Source organism: Megalobrama amblycephala, linkage group LG18, assembly GCF_018812025.1.
Source record: "Megalobrama amblycephala isolate DHTTF-2021 linkage group LG18, ASM1881202v1, whole genome shotgun sequence".
In the NCBI taxonomy this organism is placed as follows: domain Eukaryota; kingdom Metazoa; phylum Chordata; class Actinopteri; order Cypriniformes; family Xenocyprididae; genus Megalobrama; species Megalobrama amblycephala.
The window spans coordinates 3808369-3825317 of record NC_063061.1 but is presented as its reverse complement, the minus strand read 5'-3'; the positions used below and the strand labels follow the sequence as shown (position 1 = coordinate 3825317).

The 16949-nt window shown below is 41.3% G+C and overlaps 1 protein-coding gene across 1 annotated transcript; it reads left to right on the top strand.

Annotated features, from left to right (window-relative positions):
• The first annotated feature begins 660 nt into the window (after window positions 1-660).
• LOC125253427 (glutaredoxin domain-containing cysteine-rich protein 2) lies at window positions 661-16104 on the top strand. The gene is made up of 3 exons (XM_048167377.1): window positions 661-1103; window positions 7317-7541; window positions 15648-16104. The coding sequence occupies exons 1-3, from the start codon at window positions 771-773 to the stop codon at window positions 15819-15821; spliced, it is 732 nt and encodes a 243-aa protein (XP_048023334.1). The 5' UTR covers window positions 661-770; the 3' UTR covers window positions 15822-16104.
• Window positions 16105-16949: the final 845 nt, after the last annotated feature.

The window sequence follows — 16949 nt, the reverse complement described above, 5'->3', positions numbered from 1 at the left end:
TACAGTCAAGCTACTTTAGTTTAGGATCAAATTCTCACTATTAAAGGGACAGTTCATCCAAAAATGTAAATTCTGTCAGATCTGTTTGGTTACAAAAGTTCTTCCAAATTTCTTCCTTTGTGTTCAGCAGAACAAAGAAATTTATACAGGTTTGGAACATTTTGAGAGGGAGTCAATAATGACAGAATTTTCATTTTTGGGTGAACTAACCCTTTAACGAACTATTAACTAGGACTTTTGCCTCAGTAAACTCCTAATTACTGCTTATTAATAGTTAGTAAGGTAGTTGTTAAGTTTAGGTATTGGGCAGGATTAAGGGATGTAGAATATGATCATGCAGAATAAGGCATTAATATGTGCTTTATAAGTACTAATAAACAGCCAATACCCAGGTAATATGCATGCTAATAGAGGATTTAATATATTTTTAGTACCTTTCATTAATTTAGGTTTAAATCTTTATACTGATGAAAAAAATACTAGAGATATTACACTCAACATTTGTAATAGTAGAGGTTTCATTTGACATGCATACTGACATTCATTAGAGGTGATGCATAATCAACAGACACATCCACTACTCTCCTTTAACCATCATTATTTGATGAAACCATTAGGTTTCAATTTCCAGCTCTCCTGTTGTGCACAAGATCCCCTGCTCAATAATTCATCAGGACTATGGAAAGCAGCTGGACTGCTCCAGTCTTTCCTTAATACTTATCTTCCACAGTTCTTCCTCCTGTTCTTTACAAGACCACTGGGAATTTCATATGAGAGGGACTATGGAGGAGCTCCATGGGCAAACAGGCACCTTTATTGAGGGTAAGCCTAAAAAGGTGAGGTTCAAGCTGGCCTCGTCATACAGCGGCAGGGTCCTGAAGCATGTGTACGAAGATGGACAGGAGCTGGATAGTCCAGAGGAGCAGTACCCTCACAGCTTCATCCACAACAAGATGGAGATGGGACATCTGTGTGGCTTAGAAGACATGCAGGACCAGAGTTTCTTCCCTCCAACAGGTCTGATTGCCCAGAGGATAAATGTCTATCGAGGAGTGACAGGATGCAATTCCCTGGCATGTGGAGATCTTCCACAGGATAATAAAGTAAGCCCTGCACTAAAAACTACATTTCTTTTACTTTATTTTAAGATGACAGTTACACATGGTACATGTACTTATAGCAGTAAAAAAAAAAAAAAATGTCAGAAAGATACTGTCCTGATGTCATAGTAAAAAAAAAAAAAAAAAGAATTAATATGTTGAAAAGAAAAGTTTAAGTAGTGTGTATGTATACCTTAAACAGTACACACACACACACACACACACACACACACACACACACACACACACAAGTGACAAGTGACACATCAATAGGATTTCAGTACAATAAACAATGAGATTTTAGTTTTTCAAAGAAAGTGTTATTAATACACTAATAACGTGTTATTAAAACACTCATCTGTGCTATTTTGAGACACCATGAAATATTAATTAAAATGTGCTTTTAATGTACTATGTCTGTATTTAAAAAAAAAAAAATTAAATACCACTTATTGTACATTTGAACCCATAGTGTACTACAAGTGGTAATTAAATCTATTTTTTAAATACAGAGATAGTATATTAAAAGCCCATTTTAGTTCATATTTCATGGTGTCTCAAAATAGCACATGTTCTTAAGATTATCTTAAGAAGTACTAAAGAAAAAATGTTAGTATATTAAGTACAAAATTAGTGCGTGAAAATAGAGCACTTTAAGTACATTATAGAACTGTACATTATTTTTCGCCTGGGAAGACTTGTGTACGATCATTACCGGAAGCCAGTTATTATAGTTTATTAAGTTATAAATATGGATATTTTTATTACAAAAATGCATAGCTTCGCTTCAGAAGGCCTTTATTAACCTCCTGGAGCCATGTGGATTACTTTTATGATGGATGGATGCACTTTTTGGGGCTTAAAAAAAATGGTACCATTTACTCCCATTATAAAGATTGGAAGAGCCAGTATAACCTTTAATATAACTCTGATTGTGTTTGGCTGAAAGAAGAAAGACATTTACATCTAGGATGGTTTGAGGGTGAGTAAATGATGGGACAATTTACATTTTGGGGTGAACTATCTCTTTAAATGAGTGAGTGTGCCACACTTCCTTATATACCTGCTTCGTGGGCACGATTCACAATGCAAATCTCACTCGCCAATGTCCATTGGCTTGTTTTGTTTACACTCAAAGGTGACTGGGCTTTCAGGCGAGATCCTAATTCATCAGTTCAGTTCTGACGTAACGTTGAACGTGACTGACTGATAGGGAACTAATGTTAACATTGCTTTCAAATTAAGCCTTTCTCTTTACAATTCACTATGATAAGTGTTGCTGATTTGCTGCGTAATTTAATGGTTTCTTTAAAATTGATCAATGCTTTGCTTGCAAAATCATGCCAGCCCAAGAATATTATCTATTAATTCCCCCTCCCCCCACATTATGAGCACATAAGAAAAACAATTTCCCTGTTCGTTTCATTCCTATGGGACATTCTTTAAATCTTGCAACAGTAACTAAGTTGGGCTAAGTTTAGCAAAAAGCCAATTGTTGTAGGCGAAACACAATGTGTTTTTTGTAAGGGTTCCTTATTGTCCTCCTCATTATGTTTAGTTAGTTTGATTCTGGCACATGAATGCAGTAAAACATTTTCTACCAGTCAGTTATTATGCCACACTGTTACTAATTCATAGTTCCCAGATCTAATAATAGACCCACACTCCAACACAACTTCTAAACATAGGCATGCAATTACATCCCATTCGCAAGGATATTCTCAGCTTTGAACCATTGTGAACTGTTTTGTTTCTCTGCCTCAAATCTGAACAAGAAAAGAACCATCATTCACATATATACTGTAGACTGAACAAACTTAAACAACGTGAATCCTTAAGTAAGACTTGAAAGCTAATTTGCTTTTTTTGCATAGTTCTATAAAGATTAAATTTTCATTGAAATGTCACCTGTGACATGCCGTTGAAAGACTAAACTGCTAAAGATCTTCCCTTGCATATCAACGTCAAAAAACAGCAACAACAAAAAACCTGACAGGATCTTTATCATATTTTTTCATCACAAGATCCCTGATCCTCGACATGTAATCTAGCCCAATTCATCAATGGCTCACAATTTAAAAAAAAAAAACAGCCATGGTACAGTGGGTAGTGCACAGGCTCATGATGCATAAAGGGCAGTTGGCTTATGGGGATGCAGGTTTCAGTCTGGCCTGCATCATGTCCTAATCCTTTTCCCTATGGCTTTCTCAGTGGTTTCCTCTTTCTCTTGAGTTGACTTTAAAAAGTCCATTAAAGTCAAATAGATCCAGAGTAAAATATAGCTGCAAGCAGCAATTATTGAGGCCAAGCACAAAAAGGAACAATGAGTCATGCAAGCATGCTGGGAGCTTCAGAAATACTGCAACAATAAGTAATCAAAGATGTTTTTAGTTTATTTTAATCAAAATGGATGAAAGAATCACAAACCCAATCACTGTAATATGATTAACTTGCTTATTACTTTAGACCAATATGTGGCGCTGTTACCAAATTGATGTTGTGTGGTCAGTGTGAGGAGACGATGACACATACAAAAGTTGTGTCATTTTCAATATGAAAAGCTTTTGATAACTTTTTGCAAGCATGGTCTGAAGATGATCTGATTTGATTTTTTTTAATGAAAAGTGGACAAACCGAGTTCGAAAAAAGTAGTTTTTTTTTTTCAGTAAATTTGAATCAGGAATGAGAGGGAAAAAATAATTTTGTTTCTAGTCCTTACGGTTCAAAAGTTATTAGCATAAACATAAGTGAAACTTTGGATATTTGGTGGTGCTGGAGGAATTGAGTTAGAGACTCCAAATTCGCTGTGGTTAAAGGGTTAGTTCACCCAAAAATGAAAATTATGTCATTAATTACTCACCCTCATGTCGTTCCACACCCATAAGACCTTCTTTCATCTTCAGAAAACAAATTAAAGGTGCCATCAAACGTTTTTTTTTTTTACAAGATGTAATATAAGTCTAAGGTGTCCCCTGAATGTGTCTGTGAAGTTTCAGCTCAAAATACCCCATAGATTTTTTTAAATTATTTTTTTTAACTGCCTATTTTGAGGTATAATTAGAAATGCGCTGATTCATGCTGCGGCCCCTTTAAATTGCGCGCTCTCTGCCCCCTCCCGAGCTCTCGACTCTATCACTGCATAATCAAAGTTCACACAGCTAATATAACCCTCAAAATGGATCTTTACAAAGTGTTCGTCATGCAGCATGTCTAATCTCGTAAGTACAGTGTTTATTTGGATGTTTACATTTGATTCTGAATGAGTTTGAGGCTGTGCTCCGTGGCTAATGGCTAATGCTACACTGTTGGAGATATTTATAAAGCATGAAGTTGTGTTTATGCATTATTACAGACTGCAAGTGTTTAATAATGAAAATAGCGAACGGCTCTTGTCTCTGTGAATACAGTAAGAAACGAATGGTAACTTTAACCACATTTAACAGTACATTAGCAACATGCTAAACAAAACATTTAGAAAGACAATTTACAAATATCACTAAAAATATCATGATAACATGGATCATGTCAGTTATTATCGCTCCATCTGCAATTTTTCGCTATTGTTCTTGCCTGCTTACCTAGTCTGATGATTCAGCTGTGCACATCCAGACGTTAATACTGGCTGCCCTTGTGTAATGCCTCGATCATGGGCTGGCATATGCAAATATTGGGGGCGTACATATTAATGATCCCGACTGTTACGTAACAGTCGGTGTTATGTTGAGATTCGCCTGTTCTTGGCGAAGGTCTTTTAATCAAATGAGATTTACATAAGAAGGAGGAAACAATAGAGTTTGAGACTCACTGTATGTCATTTCCATGTACTGAACTCTTGTTATTCAACTATTCTGAGGTAAATTCAATTTTCAATTCGATGGCACCTTTAAAATATTTTTGATAAAATCCGATGGCTCAGTGAGGCCTGCATTACTAGCAGGACAATTAACACTTTCAGATGCCCAGAAAGCTACTAAAGACATATTTAAAACAGTTCATGTGACTACAGTGGTTCAACCTTAATGTTATGAAGTGACGCAAATACTTTTTGTGCACCAATAAAAACAAAATAATGACTTTATTCAACAATATCTTGTGATGGGCAATTTCGAAACACTGCTTCACGAAGCTTCGAATCTTCATGAATCTATTGTTTCGAATCAGTGGTTCGGAGGGTTGTATCAAACTGCCAAAGTCATGCCCCCCAGTGGTGAACCACTGAAATTTCTAAACACTTATGACGTAATGAAGCCTCGGGCATAAAGTGAAAAATGTGAAATGTGAAAGTGAAAAATCTTGATGTCAAAAATCATAAAAAGAATTACATTTTTGAAAAGAAAGCCTTAAGTAGTTTGTCATATTCTTGTAGACTGATTATTAATTTTGATAATCTTGTAATCTGAGTATTAATTTTGATGATAAAAAGGTCTTCACTGCTTATTAATTAACAAAATACTTTTGTGCTCCAAATCAAAAGCCACAAAATAGAAAATTATTATCATTTATTATATAAGAGGTCCCCAGCAGACCCTCATGACTGTCTTTTTGTCAAGTTTATGTTCTGTTATGTGTTTTTTTTTTTTTTTTTTTTTTTTTTTTTTTTGATATTCTATTCTATTTCCTTTAGTTCCTGTTTCCCTTCTCTGTTTAGTTTTGGTAATTCCCTTAGTGGTGGCACTGGAACCAATTGATTTTATCTATTTTAGTTCAAATTAACAGCAGTGCAAGATATTACTTATGTACAGAGTAAGATATTACTTGCCACTGCTATTACCCTAGTCATTGCTTATAGAGCAACATACAATATAGTCTATACCTTCGTGTGGCCACCTACAACCATACAAGCTCTAATCTTCAGCACAATACAACCACAAAAACTTCAACATAACAGAAACTCTTTCAAATGTCAAACACCTCATTAAACTGTCAGGTGACTGCAGAAGACCCAGAGGCAAAAGAGAATGTTATTGAGTCCCACAAACAAACAGAACAGAAGCAGTCTGCCAGGCGTCGAATCTTTGCACGCTGCAGCTGGAGAACAGAAGATAGTCAACAGAAAACCTCCCGTTAATGTCCCAGACCAACTGTAGCAACGTGGTCCTGCTGGAGAGTCCCAGGTGGTGGATGATGGAGACCCAGGCTGGCAGATGGACGAAACCAGGCCTGCAGACAGGAATAACTGCACGGCGGATCACGATAGCAGGAACAGGAGATAGCTCTGGGACTGGGACCGAGACTCAGGTTCAAAACAGCACACACACACAAAGAGTGTTACAAAGAGCAACAGAGAGCTTGTCACACTAACATCAAACAATTACCCGACACAGACAAGAACAACGAACAGGAAGAAGTAGGCAGCGCAAACAAGACGAAGACACAGAACAGCTGCGTGCGCAGGAGCGCGGACGTGAACGGCAACAAGGACCAGCTGACACAAATGAAAGAAGAGTAGAGAAGGAAAAAAAACCCAAAAACACAAACACGCTCAAACCTGGCTCATGACATAAACATTAGCAATTTTTAAAAAATAACTCTTAATTTCAACATTTACTCGCCTTATCCAGTTCATATGCAAACCATGCTATAGGAACTTGAAATCCATTGCCCTATATCACGTTATCAAATTATTAAGACAATTTCATTAAGTTATACTTTTTTCCCTAAATCAATCAGTGACAAGAACGTTGGGTTACACTTTATTTTAGTGTCTTTGTTACACGTTACATGTATTTAATAAATTATGCATATTTACATGTAGCTAACCCTACAATAAACCTAATCCTAACCATAACCATAGAGTAAGTACATGTAGTTAATAAATATTACTCATTACTTAAATGAATAATTACACTGTAACATGGACACCTTAAAATAAAGTGTAACGAACATTGTTTTTAAAAGTAGATACACAAAATAATATAATAAGTTGTCCATTAGTATTCAGCATTACTTACTTTGTAATTACATAGTAATAAACACTATGATGTAAATTTTAACCATATGAGATTTATGAACTATATCCTATGAAAAAAGTACTGATGGGGTACTGTAAGAGTATCAGATGTTAATACCATTCAAGTACCATGTTACTGAAATTGTACTTCAAGTCATTTCAAAGAATATAATAGTAGTACTATGGTACATATTCAAAAAAACTATTGTATTACTATGGTACTTTTTGGAAACTTCTGCTTAGTGATTCTGTGTTTGTTTTTACAGGGACCTGTATTAGATTTTGGAAAGATTATTATCTACACCAGTAACCTGAAGATTATTCGAGCTCCTCACAGAAGGGGAGAGTCTAGAAGGGGAGAGTCTAGAAGGAGTCCTCACCGCAGTCAGGACAGAAAAGAAAGTTCACCAGGACGGGAGTCCCGGAGCAAAGGAAGACACAGAGCAACACGTTCCCACACAGAGGAACCAGATGTAATGACTGAACAAAAGGTATCCACAGTCTGAAGTTCAGTAGACTGTAAATACTCTTGACTCAATGCGCTTTATCTCTGTTCTACTAGACAGACTTTAATTTGTCTGCTCATACCATGGTTGCTTATAATTGTGGTTCGAGATTTGGACAAAGTGTTAACCCTAACTATTAAACTTTGACATGTAACTCGGTACAGACATGAATGATATCTCAAATCATTTGGCATATAGAGGAGATATAGTTGTAACAGAGTTCGTAGATTTTAGGAAGGAAGACGACAAGGGTCGGCTATGACTGCTGGCTGCTTTTATTTCAATAATAACAAAAACGTGTGCAAACAGGCACAAAAACAATCATCAACATAAAGATGAATTCACTCCGTCCGCTCCAATCTGTCCTTGGGAGTGTGGCAGCCAGCAGTCCTTCTCTCTCTCACTCACTCCTGTTTCTCCTGGCGTTAAGTACTCTCTCCACGCCAATTACTGTAACAAGAGACAGGTGTTTGTTATTTGCGCTTAACACGCTCATCCACCGCGCGTCTCCTGACGCTCTCCCCCGCTGCAGCGTTCGCTGAACCACGCCCCCCTTGCCACATACCCCCACCGCCCGACTCAGGCCGGGGAGCCATCCGGCCTGCAGCCCCCCCCCCCCCCCATTTCTGGAGAGGAAATCGGCCACAGCCATCTGAACACCCGGCCTGTGGACCACCTTGAATTTAAAAGGCTGTAAAGCTAGATACCAACGAGTGATCCGCGCGTTGGTATCCTTCATGCGGTGGAGCCACTGCAGAGGGGCGTGGTCCGAACAGAGGGTGAATTCCCGTCCCAGGAGATAGTAGCGGAGGGTGAGGACAGCCCACCTGATGGCCAAACACTCCTTCTCCACGGTGCTGTACTTAGTCTCTCTCTTAGAGAGCTTACGACTAATGTACAGCACCGGCCGCTCCTCACGCTCTATCTCCTGAGACAGGACAGCACCCAACCCTCGGTCCGACGCGTCAGTCTGCAACAAAAATGGGAGAGAGAAATCAGGAGAGTGAAGCAACGGCCCGCCACACAGAGCAGCCTTTACTTGGGTAAAGGCCTGCTGGCACAGCTCCGTCCACTGGACCGTATCTGGTGCCTCCTTTTTAGTAAGATCAGTCAAGGGGCTGGTGAGGTCCGAATAATTAGGCACAAACCTTCTATAATATCCCGCCAGCCCCAAGAACTGTCTCACCTCCTTTTTGGTCTTAGGGCGCGGACAGGTCGCAACTGCTGCAGTCTTATCAATTTGGGGACGCACCTGTCCATGCCCCAAGTGGAAACCCAGATACTTTACTTCCACGCGCCCAATTGCACACTTCTTCGGGTTGGCCGTGAGTCCAGCCCCCCTCAGCGACTTCAAGACCGCCCTCAAATGCTGCATATGCCGCTGCCAGTCATTACTGAATATGATGATATCATCCAGATAGGCAGCCGCATATGCAGCATGGGGCCGCAAAACCCTGTCCATCAGCCGCTGAAAGGTAGCCGGTGCCCCGAACAGCCCGAACGGAAGTGTAACAAATTGGTGTAATCCAAACGGCGTCGTGAAAGCTGTTTTTTCTCGGGATAACGGAGATAAGGGGATCTGCCAATAACCCTTTGTTAAGTCCAGTGTCGAATAAAAACGAGCCGTACCAAGCCGGTCAAGCAATTCGTCAACCCGTGGCATTGGATATGCGTCGAATTTCGACACAGCATTCACCTTGCGAAAATCCACACAGAACCGGACCGAGCCGTCCGTCTTAGGAACCAAAACTATCGGGCTCGCCCAGTTACTGTTGGATTCTTCTATTACTCCCATCTCAAGCATCGCACCTAATTCTTCCTGAACTACTTTTTTCTTGTGTTCAGGCAAGCGATACGGCCGGCTGCGAACCACCACGCCCGGCTCTGTCTCGATATGGTGCTGAATGAGGTTTGTACGGCCAGGTAGGGGAGAAAACATGTCAGCAAACTCTGCCTGTAATTTGGTTAGATCAATGAGCTGGGAGGGCGAGAGGTGATCTCCCCCTGGGGCCAGTGCGAGAGATTGTTTTTTTATATTCGCCTCTGGCCCGAGATCATCCTCTCCGCTAATCACCGTCGCCAGCATCACTGATCCCCCCTCATTCCATTTTTTCAGGAGATTGAGGTGATAAATTTGACGTGCTCCTCTCCTATCTGAGCGTATTACCTCATAATCGAGCTCTCCAACTTGCCGTGTGACCTCAAACGGCCCTTGCCACTTTGCAAGTAATTTTGAACTTGACGTTGGGAGTAATACAAGCACTTTATCTCCCGGTGTAAATTTACGCAGATTGGTCCCCCTGTTATACAGCCGGCTCTGTTTGTCCTGGGCCTGTAACAAATTCTCCATAGATAGCCGCCCCAAAGTGTGGAGTTTTGTTCTCAGGTCCAGCACATATTGAATTTCGTTTTTAGATTGAGAAGGTCCGTCCTCCCAAGCCTCCCTTATGACGTCTAACACCCCTCTGGGCTGACGACCATAGAGAAGTTCGAAGGGGGAAAACCCCGTGGAGGCTTGTGGGACCTCTCGCACAGCGAACAACAGGGGTTCCAACCATCTATCCCAATTTTTGGCGTCTTCCTGAACGAATTTACGAATCATTGTCTTAAGCGTGCGATTAAAACGTTCGACCAGCCCGTCCGTTTGTGGGTGAAAGACGCTGGTCCGAATCGATTTAATGCCCAACAATTCGTAAAGTTCGCGTAACGTCCGTGACATAAACGCCGTGCCCTGATCAGTGAGGATTTCCTTAGGAATCCCCACTCGGGAGATTAAAGAAAACAGTGCGTCAGCAACACTCTTAGCGGAAATGTTGCGGAGAGCCACTGCTTCTGGATATCGTGTTGCATAATCCACAATGACTAATGCAAAACGATGTCCTCGTGCTGATCGCTCTAATGGCCCGATGAGGTCCATGCCAATTCTTTCGAAGGGGACCTGCATTAATGGAAGGGGGCGCAAAGGCGCTTTTGGGGTGGCCGGTGGGTTTACCAATTGACATTCACGACAAGCCGCGCACCACCTGCGCACATTCTCGTGAATGCCCGGCCAAAAAAATCGGGTCATGAGGCGATTTAGTGTTGTCCCCTGTCCTAAATGACCAGCCATTGGATTAGAATGAGCCGCCTGAAAAAGCATTTCCCGGCGGCTTCTGGGAATTAATAACTGGGTTGTATCTTCTTTTGTCTGAGCGTCTTGGGTCACTCGATACAACCTATTTTTAATAATTGCAAAATATGGATAGGTAAGCGGTTGTCCAGGATGGAGAGGCTGGCCGTCGATGGTACTGACCTGGTCAAACGCACGTTTCAGCGTCTCATCCTGAGACTGCTCCAGAGGAAAATCATCGCGCTCCGAGAAAATCAGTCTCTCGATTTCGCTCTGTTCCCCTGAGACAGTACCCAGTGGTCCCGGTTCAGTCTCTCCCGCCTGCACACTCGCGCTCCCCTCCGCTGCATTTTTCTCCCAAGAAGCATCCGTACATAAAGCCCCCAATAATTCTGTGAATGCTGGCCAATTGGTCCCCAAAATTAACGGATGCCGGAGGTGCGGATTAACTGCCACCTCCACACTATGCTTTTGACCCCGAAATTGAATAATGACTGGCACAATAGGATATTCCACTATATCCCCGTGCACACACCGCACCTTAACCACGCGGCTATTATCCAATGCCCCAGATTGTATCAAGCTTTGATGGATCGAGGTCTGGTTACATCCTGAATCCACCAATGCCTGATAGGTACCCCCCTTAATACTCACAGGTATTTGGTACCACCCAGCCTGACCGGGGGCAGCCTGCGGGACGTCCGGGACCCGGACCATCGTCCCCACCTCCATCACAGGGCACCTGTCCACAAAATGCTCCGGGTCCCCGCAACGCCAGCAGGCCGGCCCAGACCTCCCCGCCGCTCCAGTGGCAGGGAGAGGGTTAAGCGGCTGACGTGGAGAGAGCGGAGAAACAGGAGCGGGGTCCAACCCGGCCGGTGGCAGTCCCGCCCCCCTGGGCGGGACTCGAGGTGCCGAGTACGTATGCTGGTTATTCCCGCCCCGCCCTCGGGGCGGGACTCGAGGAGGGCCGGGTGGACGGGACCTAGGTAGAGGGACAGGCCGAGAGAGAGAAGGAGGTGAAATAGAAGGAGAGAGAGAGACAGATGGGAGAGGTTCGCCGACCCCTGGGCACGCCACCATGTGGTCCTCTGCGAGATGGATGGCCGACTCCAGCGACGTGGGGCGGTGGCACTGGACCCACTCGGCTGTTCTTCTGGGAAGCCGAGTGATAAACTGCTCCAGTACCACACGATCGATGATGCTCTCCACGTCGCTTCCATCGGCCAGCAACCATTTGCGGCAGGAGTCCCGGAGCTGTTGGGCCATCACGAAGGGCCGGCCGGCCTCTGCCAGCTCCAAAGACCGGAAGCGCTGGCGATGTTGTTCGGGCTCCGGCCGACCCGCTGGATGATGGCCCTTTTGAGATCGTCGAAATCCAGGAGGTTCTGCACCGGAAGCTGCTGCGCCGCTACCTGGGACTCCCCGGAGAGCAGTGGGACCAGGCGCATCGGCCACTGGCCCCGCGGCCAACCACAGATCCCGGCCGTCTTTTCAAAAAGATCCAGAAATGCCTCCGGGTCGTCCTCAGGCCCCATTTTGTTGAGAGGGAGGTGGGCGGGCGCAGCTTGTTGGACCGGGGCTTCCGGCCGAACCTCCCGGTCAATCCAGCTCCGGAACGTCTCGCGGTCCTCCTGCTGGACTCGGAGGACGGCCTGGAACCGCCTCTCTTGATCCTGACGCAAGTCCAGCAGGGCCTGATGTTGTTCTTGCTGCATGACCGCGAGAGATGTAATTAGCTCCGCAAATGGTGCAGTAGCAGAGGGCGTCTGCATGGCGGCGGCTTCCGTCTTCCTTCCCGGGTTTCGGCACCAGTGTAACAGAGTTCGTAGATTTTAGGAAGGAAGACGACAAGGGTCGGCTATGACTGCTGGCTGCTTTTATTTCAATAATAACAAAAACGTGTGCAAACAGGCACAAAAACAATCATCAACATAAAGATGAATTCACTCCGTCCGCTCCAATCTGTCCTTGGGAGTGTGGCAGCCAGCAGTCCTTCTCTCTCTCACTCACTCCTGTTTCTCCTGGCGTTAAGTACTCTCTCCACGCCAATTACTGTAACAAGAGACAGGTGTTTGTTATTTGCGCTTAACCCGCTCATCCACCGCGCGTCTCCTGACGCTCTCCCCCGCTGCAGCGTTCGCTGAACCACGCCCCCCTTGCCACAATAGTCTATAATTTTTTTTTAAGTGATTAGATTATACCAATACCATGACTTGGGGACATGCTCTTTTGATTCAGCATGAAACCATCCCTTATGATGGCAACATGTTTTTGACTGTCCCATAGACCATTATCACTTTGTTCATTGTTCACTGTAGTTTGTAACAGTGGCTGTGGTATATTTTTGTAGTTGTTCAGAGCTGCATTGTACTTTATAACTCATGACATAAAATTCACAAAGCAATGATTAAGACATTTGGAGAATGTTATCTGCTGCTGAAACAATTTGTCATGAATAATGACTCTTTTTCGGAAATACCATTGAAAACAATGAACCATGACATGAATCCTTGTACATTTCATAAAATCTTTCACTATACTCAATCTTTCTGTTCTGTCTATCAAAATAGTATAATTCTAAAACGCAAGCTACAAACCCGATTCCAAAAAAGTTGGGACACTGTACAAATTGTGAATAAAAAAGGAATGCAATAATTTACAAATCTCATAAACTATTCACAATAGAATATAGATAAAATATCAAATGTTGAAAGAGAGACATTTTGAAATGTCATGCCAAATATTGGCTCATTTTGGATTTCATGAGAGCTACACATTCCAAAAAAGTTGGAACAGGTAGCAATAAGAGGCTGGAAAAGTTAAATGTACATATCAGGAACAGCTGGAGGACCAATTTGCAACTTATTAGGTCAATTGGCTACATGATTGGGCATAAAAAGAGCCTCTCAGAGTGGCAGTGTCTCTCAGAAGTCAAGATGGGCAGAGGATCACAATTCCCCCAATGCTGTGGTGAAAAATAGTTTAGCAATATCAGAAAGGAGTTTCTCAGAGAAAAATTGCAAAGAGTTTGAAGTTATCATCCAAAGATTCAGAGAATCTGGAACAATCTCTGTGCGTAAGGGTCAAGGCCGGAAAACCATACTGGATACCTGTGATCTTCGGGCCCTTAGACGGCACTGCATCACATACAGGAATGCTACTGCAATGGAAATCACAACATGGGCTCAGGAATACTTCCAGAAAACATTGTCGGTGAACACAATCCACCGTGCCATTCGCCGTTGCCGGCTAAAACTCTAGGTCAAAAAAGAAGCCATATCTAAACATGATCCAGAAATGCAGGCGTTTTCTCTGGGCCAAGGCTCATTTAAAATGGACTGTGGCAAAGTGGAAAACTGTTCTGTGGTCAGACGAATCAAAATTTGAAGTTCTTTTTGGAAAACTGGGACGCCATGTCATCCGGACTAAAGAGGACAAGGACAACACAAGTTGTTATCAGCGCTCAGTTCAGAAGCCTGCATCTCTGATGGTATGGGGTTGCATGAGTGCGTGTGGCATGGGCAGCTTACACATCTGGAAAGGCACCATCAATGCTGAAAGGTATATCCAAGCTCTAGAACAACATATGCTCCCATCCAGACGTCATCTCTTTCAGGGAAGACCTTGCATTTTCCAACATGACAATGCCAGACCACATACTGCATCAATTACAACATCATGGCTGCGTAGAAGAAGGATCCGGGTACTGAAATGGCCAGCCTGCAGTTCAGATCTTTCACCCATAGAAAACATTTGGCGCATCATAAAGAGGAAGATACGACAAAGAAGACCTAAGACAGCTGAGCAACTAGAAGCCTGTATTAGACAAGAATGGGACAACATTCCTATTCCTAAACTTGAGCAACTTGTCTCCTCAGTCCCCAGACGTTTGCAGACTGTTATAAAAAGAAGAGGGGATGCCACACAGTGGTAAACATGGCCTTGTCCCAACTTTTTTGAGATGTGTTGATGCCATGAAATTTAAAATCAACTTATTTTTCCCTTAAAATGATACATTTTCTCAGTTTAAACATTTGATATGTCATCTAAAATATTGAAATTTGAAACTTCCACATCATTGCATTCTGTTTTTATTCACAATTTGTACAGTGTCCCAACTTTTTTGGAATCGGGCTTGTACATCTACAGCATGTAAAATATGTACATCAGGACCAAAAACAATTGGTAATAAACCTTAGTACTCCACGGGGTGATAGAGTTACCTTCAAATGTTTCTATTATTCAGCTAGCTATAATAAAGCCAAAAGATTCTCTAAAATAATATACTTAAGTGCAAACTGAATGTAATGTTTTCAGAAAATCAATTGCATGTTTTCAATTAAATGAAAATGTAATATAGTTAAAATTGTATTAAATGCAGTGCAGTTGAACATAAAGAGTGCTTTTTTTTGAGCAATTATAAGGTCTTTGAAATATGGTTAAAGTGTACTATTGAATGTATTGACAAGCATTTACGGTAAACTAAAATATACTTTAATGTTATTTCTACTGAAACTTTGTATTTACTCATTTGTAATGATTAAGTTGCAATTTAGTAAATATAATAAATATTACTTCAAATGTAATATCAAATAACACACTACAGTTACAGTTATAATCCAGTACTGTACATGTGCTTTAATATAGTCAGCACATCAAAATAAGTGTTCTTCTTTATAGCCTGTAAAACATTATTAAAATATACTGATGTAAAATGTACGGTGACTTAGTTTTGTTGTGGCCACAACATATTAACTTGTGGGTTACGTGATATGTCGAGGGCCCCAGGGTTATTTTCTTTTGCGATCTACAGAAGAAGGTATTACATACACATGAGAAAATGAGCTACAGGATATACTTTAAAACATGAAAGGGCAACAAGCTGCAAGCTTGTAGCATAGTGTGCACTTAGCTTTATCATTTTGCTTGCTTGTGCACCATGCTTGTTTGCAGTTCGTTTACTTTTTTTGTTTGTTCAGCAGGAGGCAGGCTCATGTGAACAGTGCGGAGGTTCAGGATGTGCGCCGTGCTCCCTCTGTCATGGAAGCAAACTGTCCATGCTGGCCAACCGCTTCAATGAGTCAATCAGAGAGCTGCGCTGTCCAGCGTGCAACCCCCACGGCCTAGAGCGGTGCCAGTCCTGCACACACTAACACATCTGATGCCAAGCTGTGTCGGATGGAGATCTGACCCTTTGAGGTGTGAACGAAAGTGCATTTTGGATTAGTGTGTAAATATAAGAGCTTGAGGGCGGAATGTGCTGCTGGAAAGAACTGCAAAGAGAGTTATTACAGATTCACCAGAAACCTACTTAGTGGTTGATATGAAATCAGGAATGAACTGGAATCTCAAAGACAGGAAAGTAACAAGAGAGGAATAAAAGGTGTTCATTACTTTATGACAAATGTAGAGTATTGTACATGTGAGACATGAATATTTTCTGAATATGGACTAATTAAACTACAACTATGGCTCAAATACATGTAAAGCATGTAATGTGTTGTTCATGGCCTTTACATAAATATTAGTATTTGAATATAACTATTTTGCCATAGTTTTTCTGTAGTTTTTTTTTCCACATTTTCCTAGGAAAATTGTGTTTTAGATTCATTTGATATATTAATGTGTGCATTTATATATATATATATATATATATATATATATATATATATATATATATATATATATATAAATAATCTCTGTACCCAGTACTGCTGTTATTACCACGACGCAAAGCATTTTAAATAACAATTGGTAATGCTTTACAGTACGGTCCCATTAGTTAATGATAGTTAATTCATTAATTAACATTAAAAAACAATGAGCAATATATTTGTTACATTAATCTTTGTCAATGTTAGTCAATAAAAATACAACTGTTAGTTTAAGTAAGCTCAGGTCAAATTAAATCATTTGAACAGATTCAACTTTTGATTTTAATAATGTATTAGTAATTTTTTGTTCACATTTTAGTTTAGGGTTCAATTTTCACTAATAACTAACTATTAACTATGACGTTTGCCTCAATAAACTCCTAATTACTGCTTATTTAGTGAGGTAGTTGTTAAGTTTAGGTATTGGGTAGGATTAAGAATGTAGAATATGGTTATGCAGAATAAGGCATTAATATCTGCTTTATTAGTGGTAATAAACAGCCAATATCCTAGTAATATGCATGCTCATAAGCAACTAGATAATAGTGAGAATTGGACCCTAAAGTGTTACCATTTTTTTTTAATTAACATAAAGTAAGTAAATAAAAATAGAAATTTGGATGGAAA

Excerpts from the sequence above, each read along its gene's own strand:
- LOC125253427 (XM_048167377.1), top strand. The coding sequence starts at position 771 with ATGAGAGGGACTATGGAGGAGCTCCATGGGCAAACAGGCACCTTTATT. Across the intron at positions 1,104-7,316 it reads ATCTTCCACAGGATAATAAA|GGACCTGTATTAGATTTTGG; the intron begins GTAAGCCCTGCA and ends TTGTTTTTACAG. Across the intron at positions 7,542-15,647 it reads ATGTAATGACTGAACAAAAG|CAGGAGGCAGGCTCATGTGA; the intron begins GTATCCACAGTC and ends TTGTTTGTTCAG.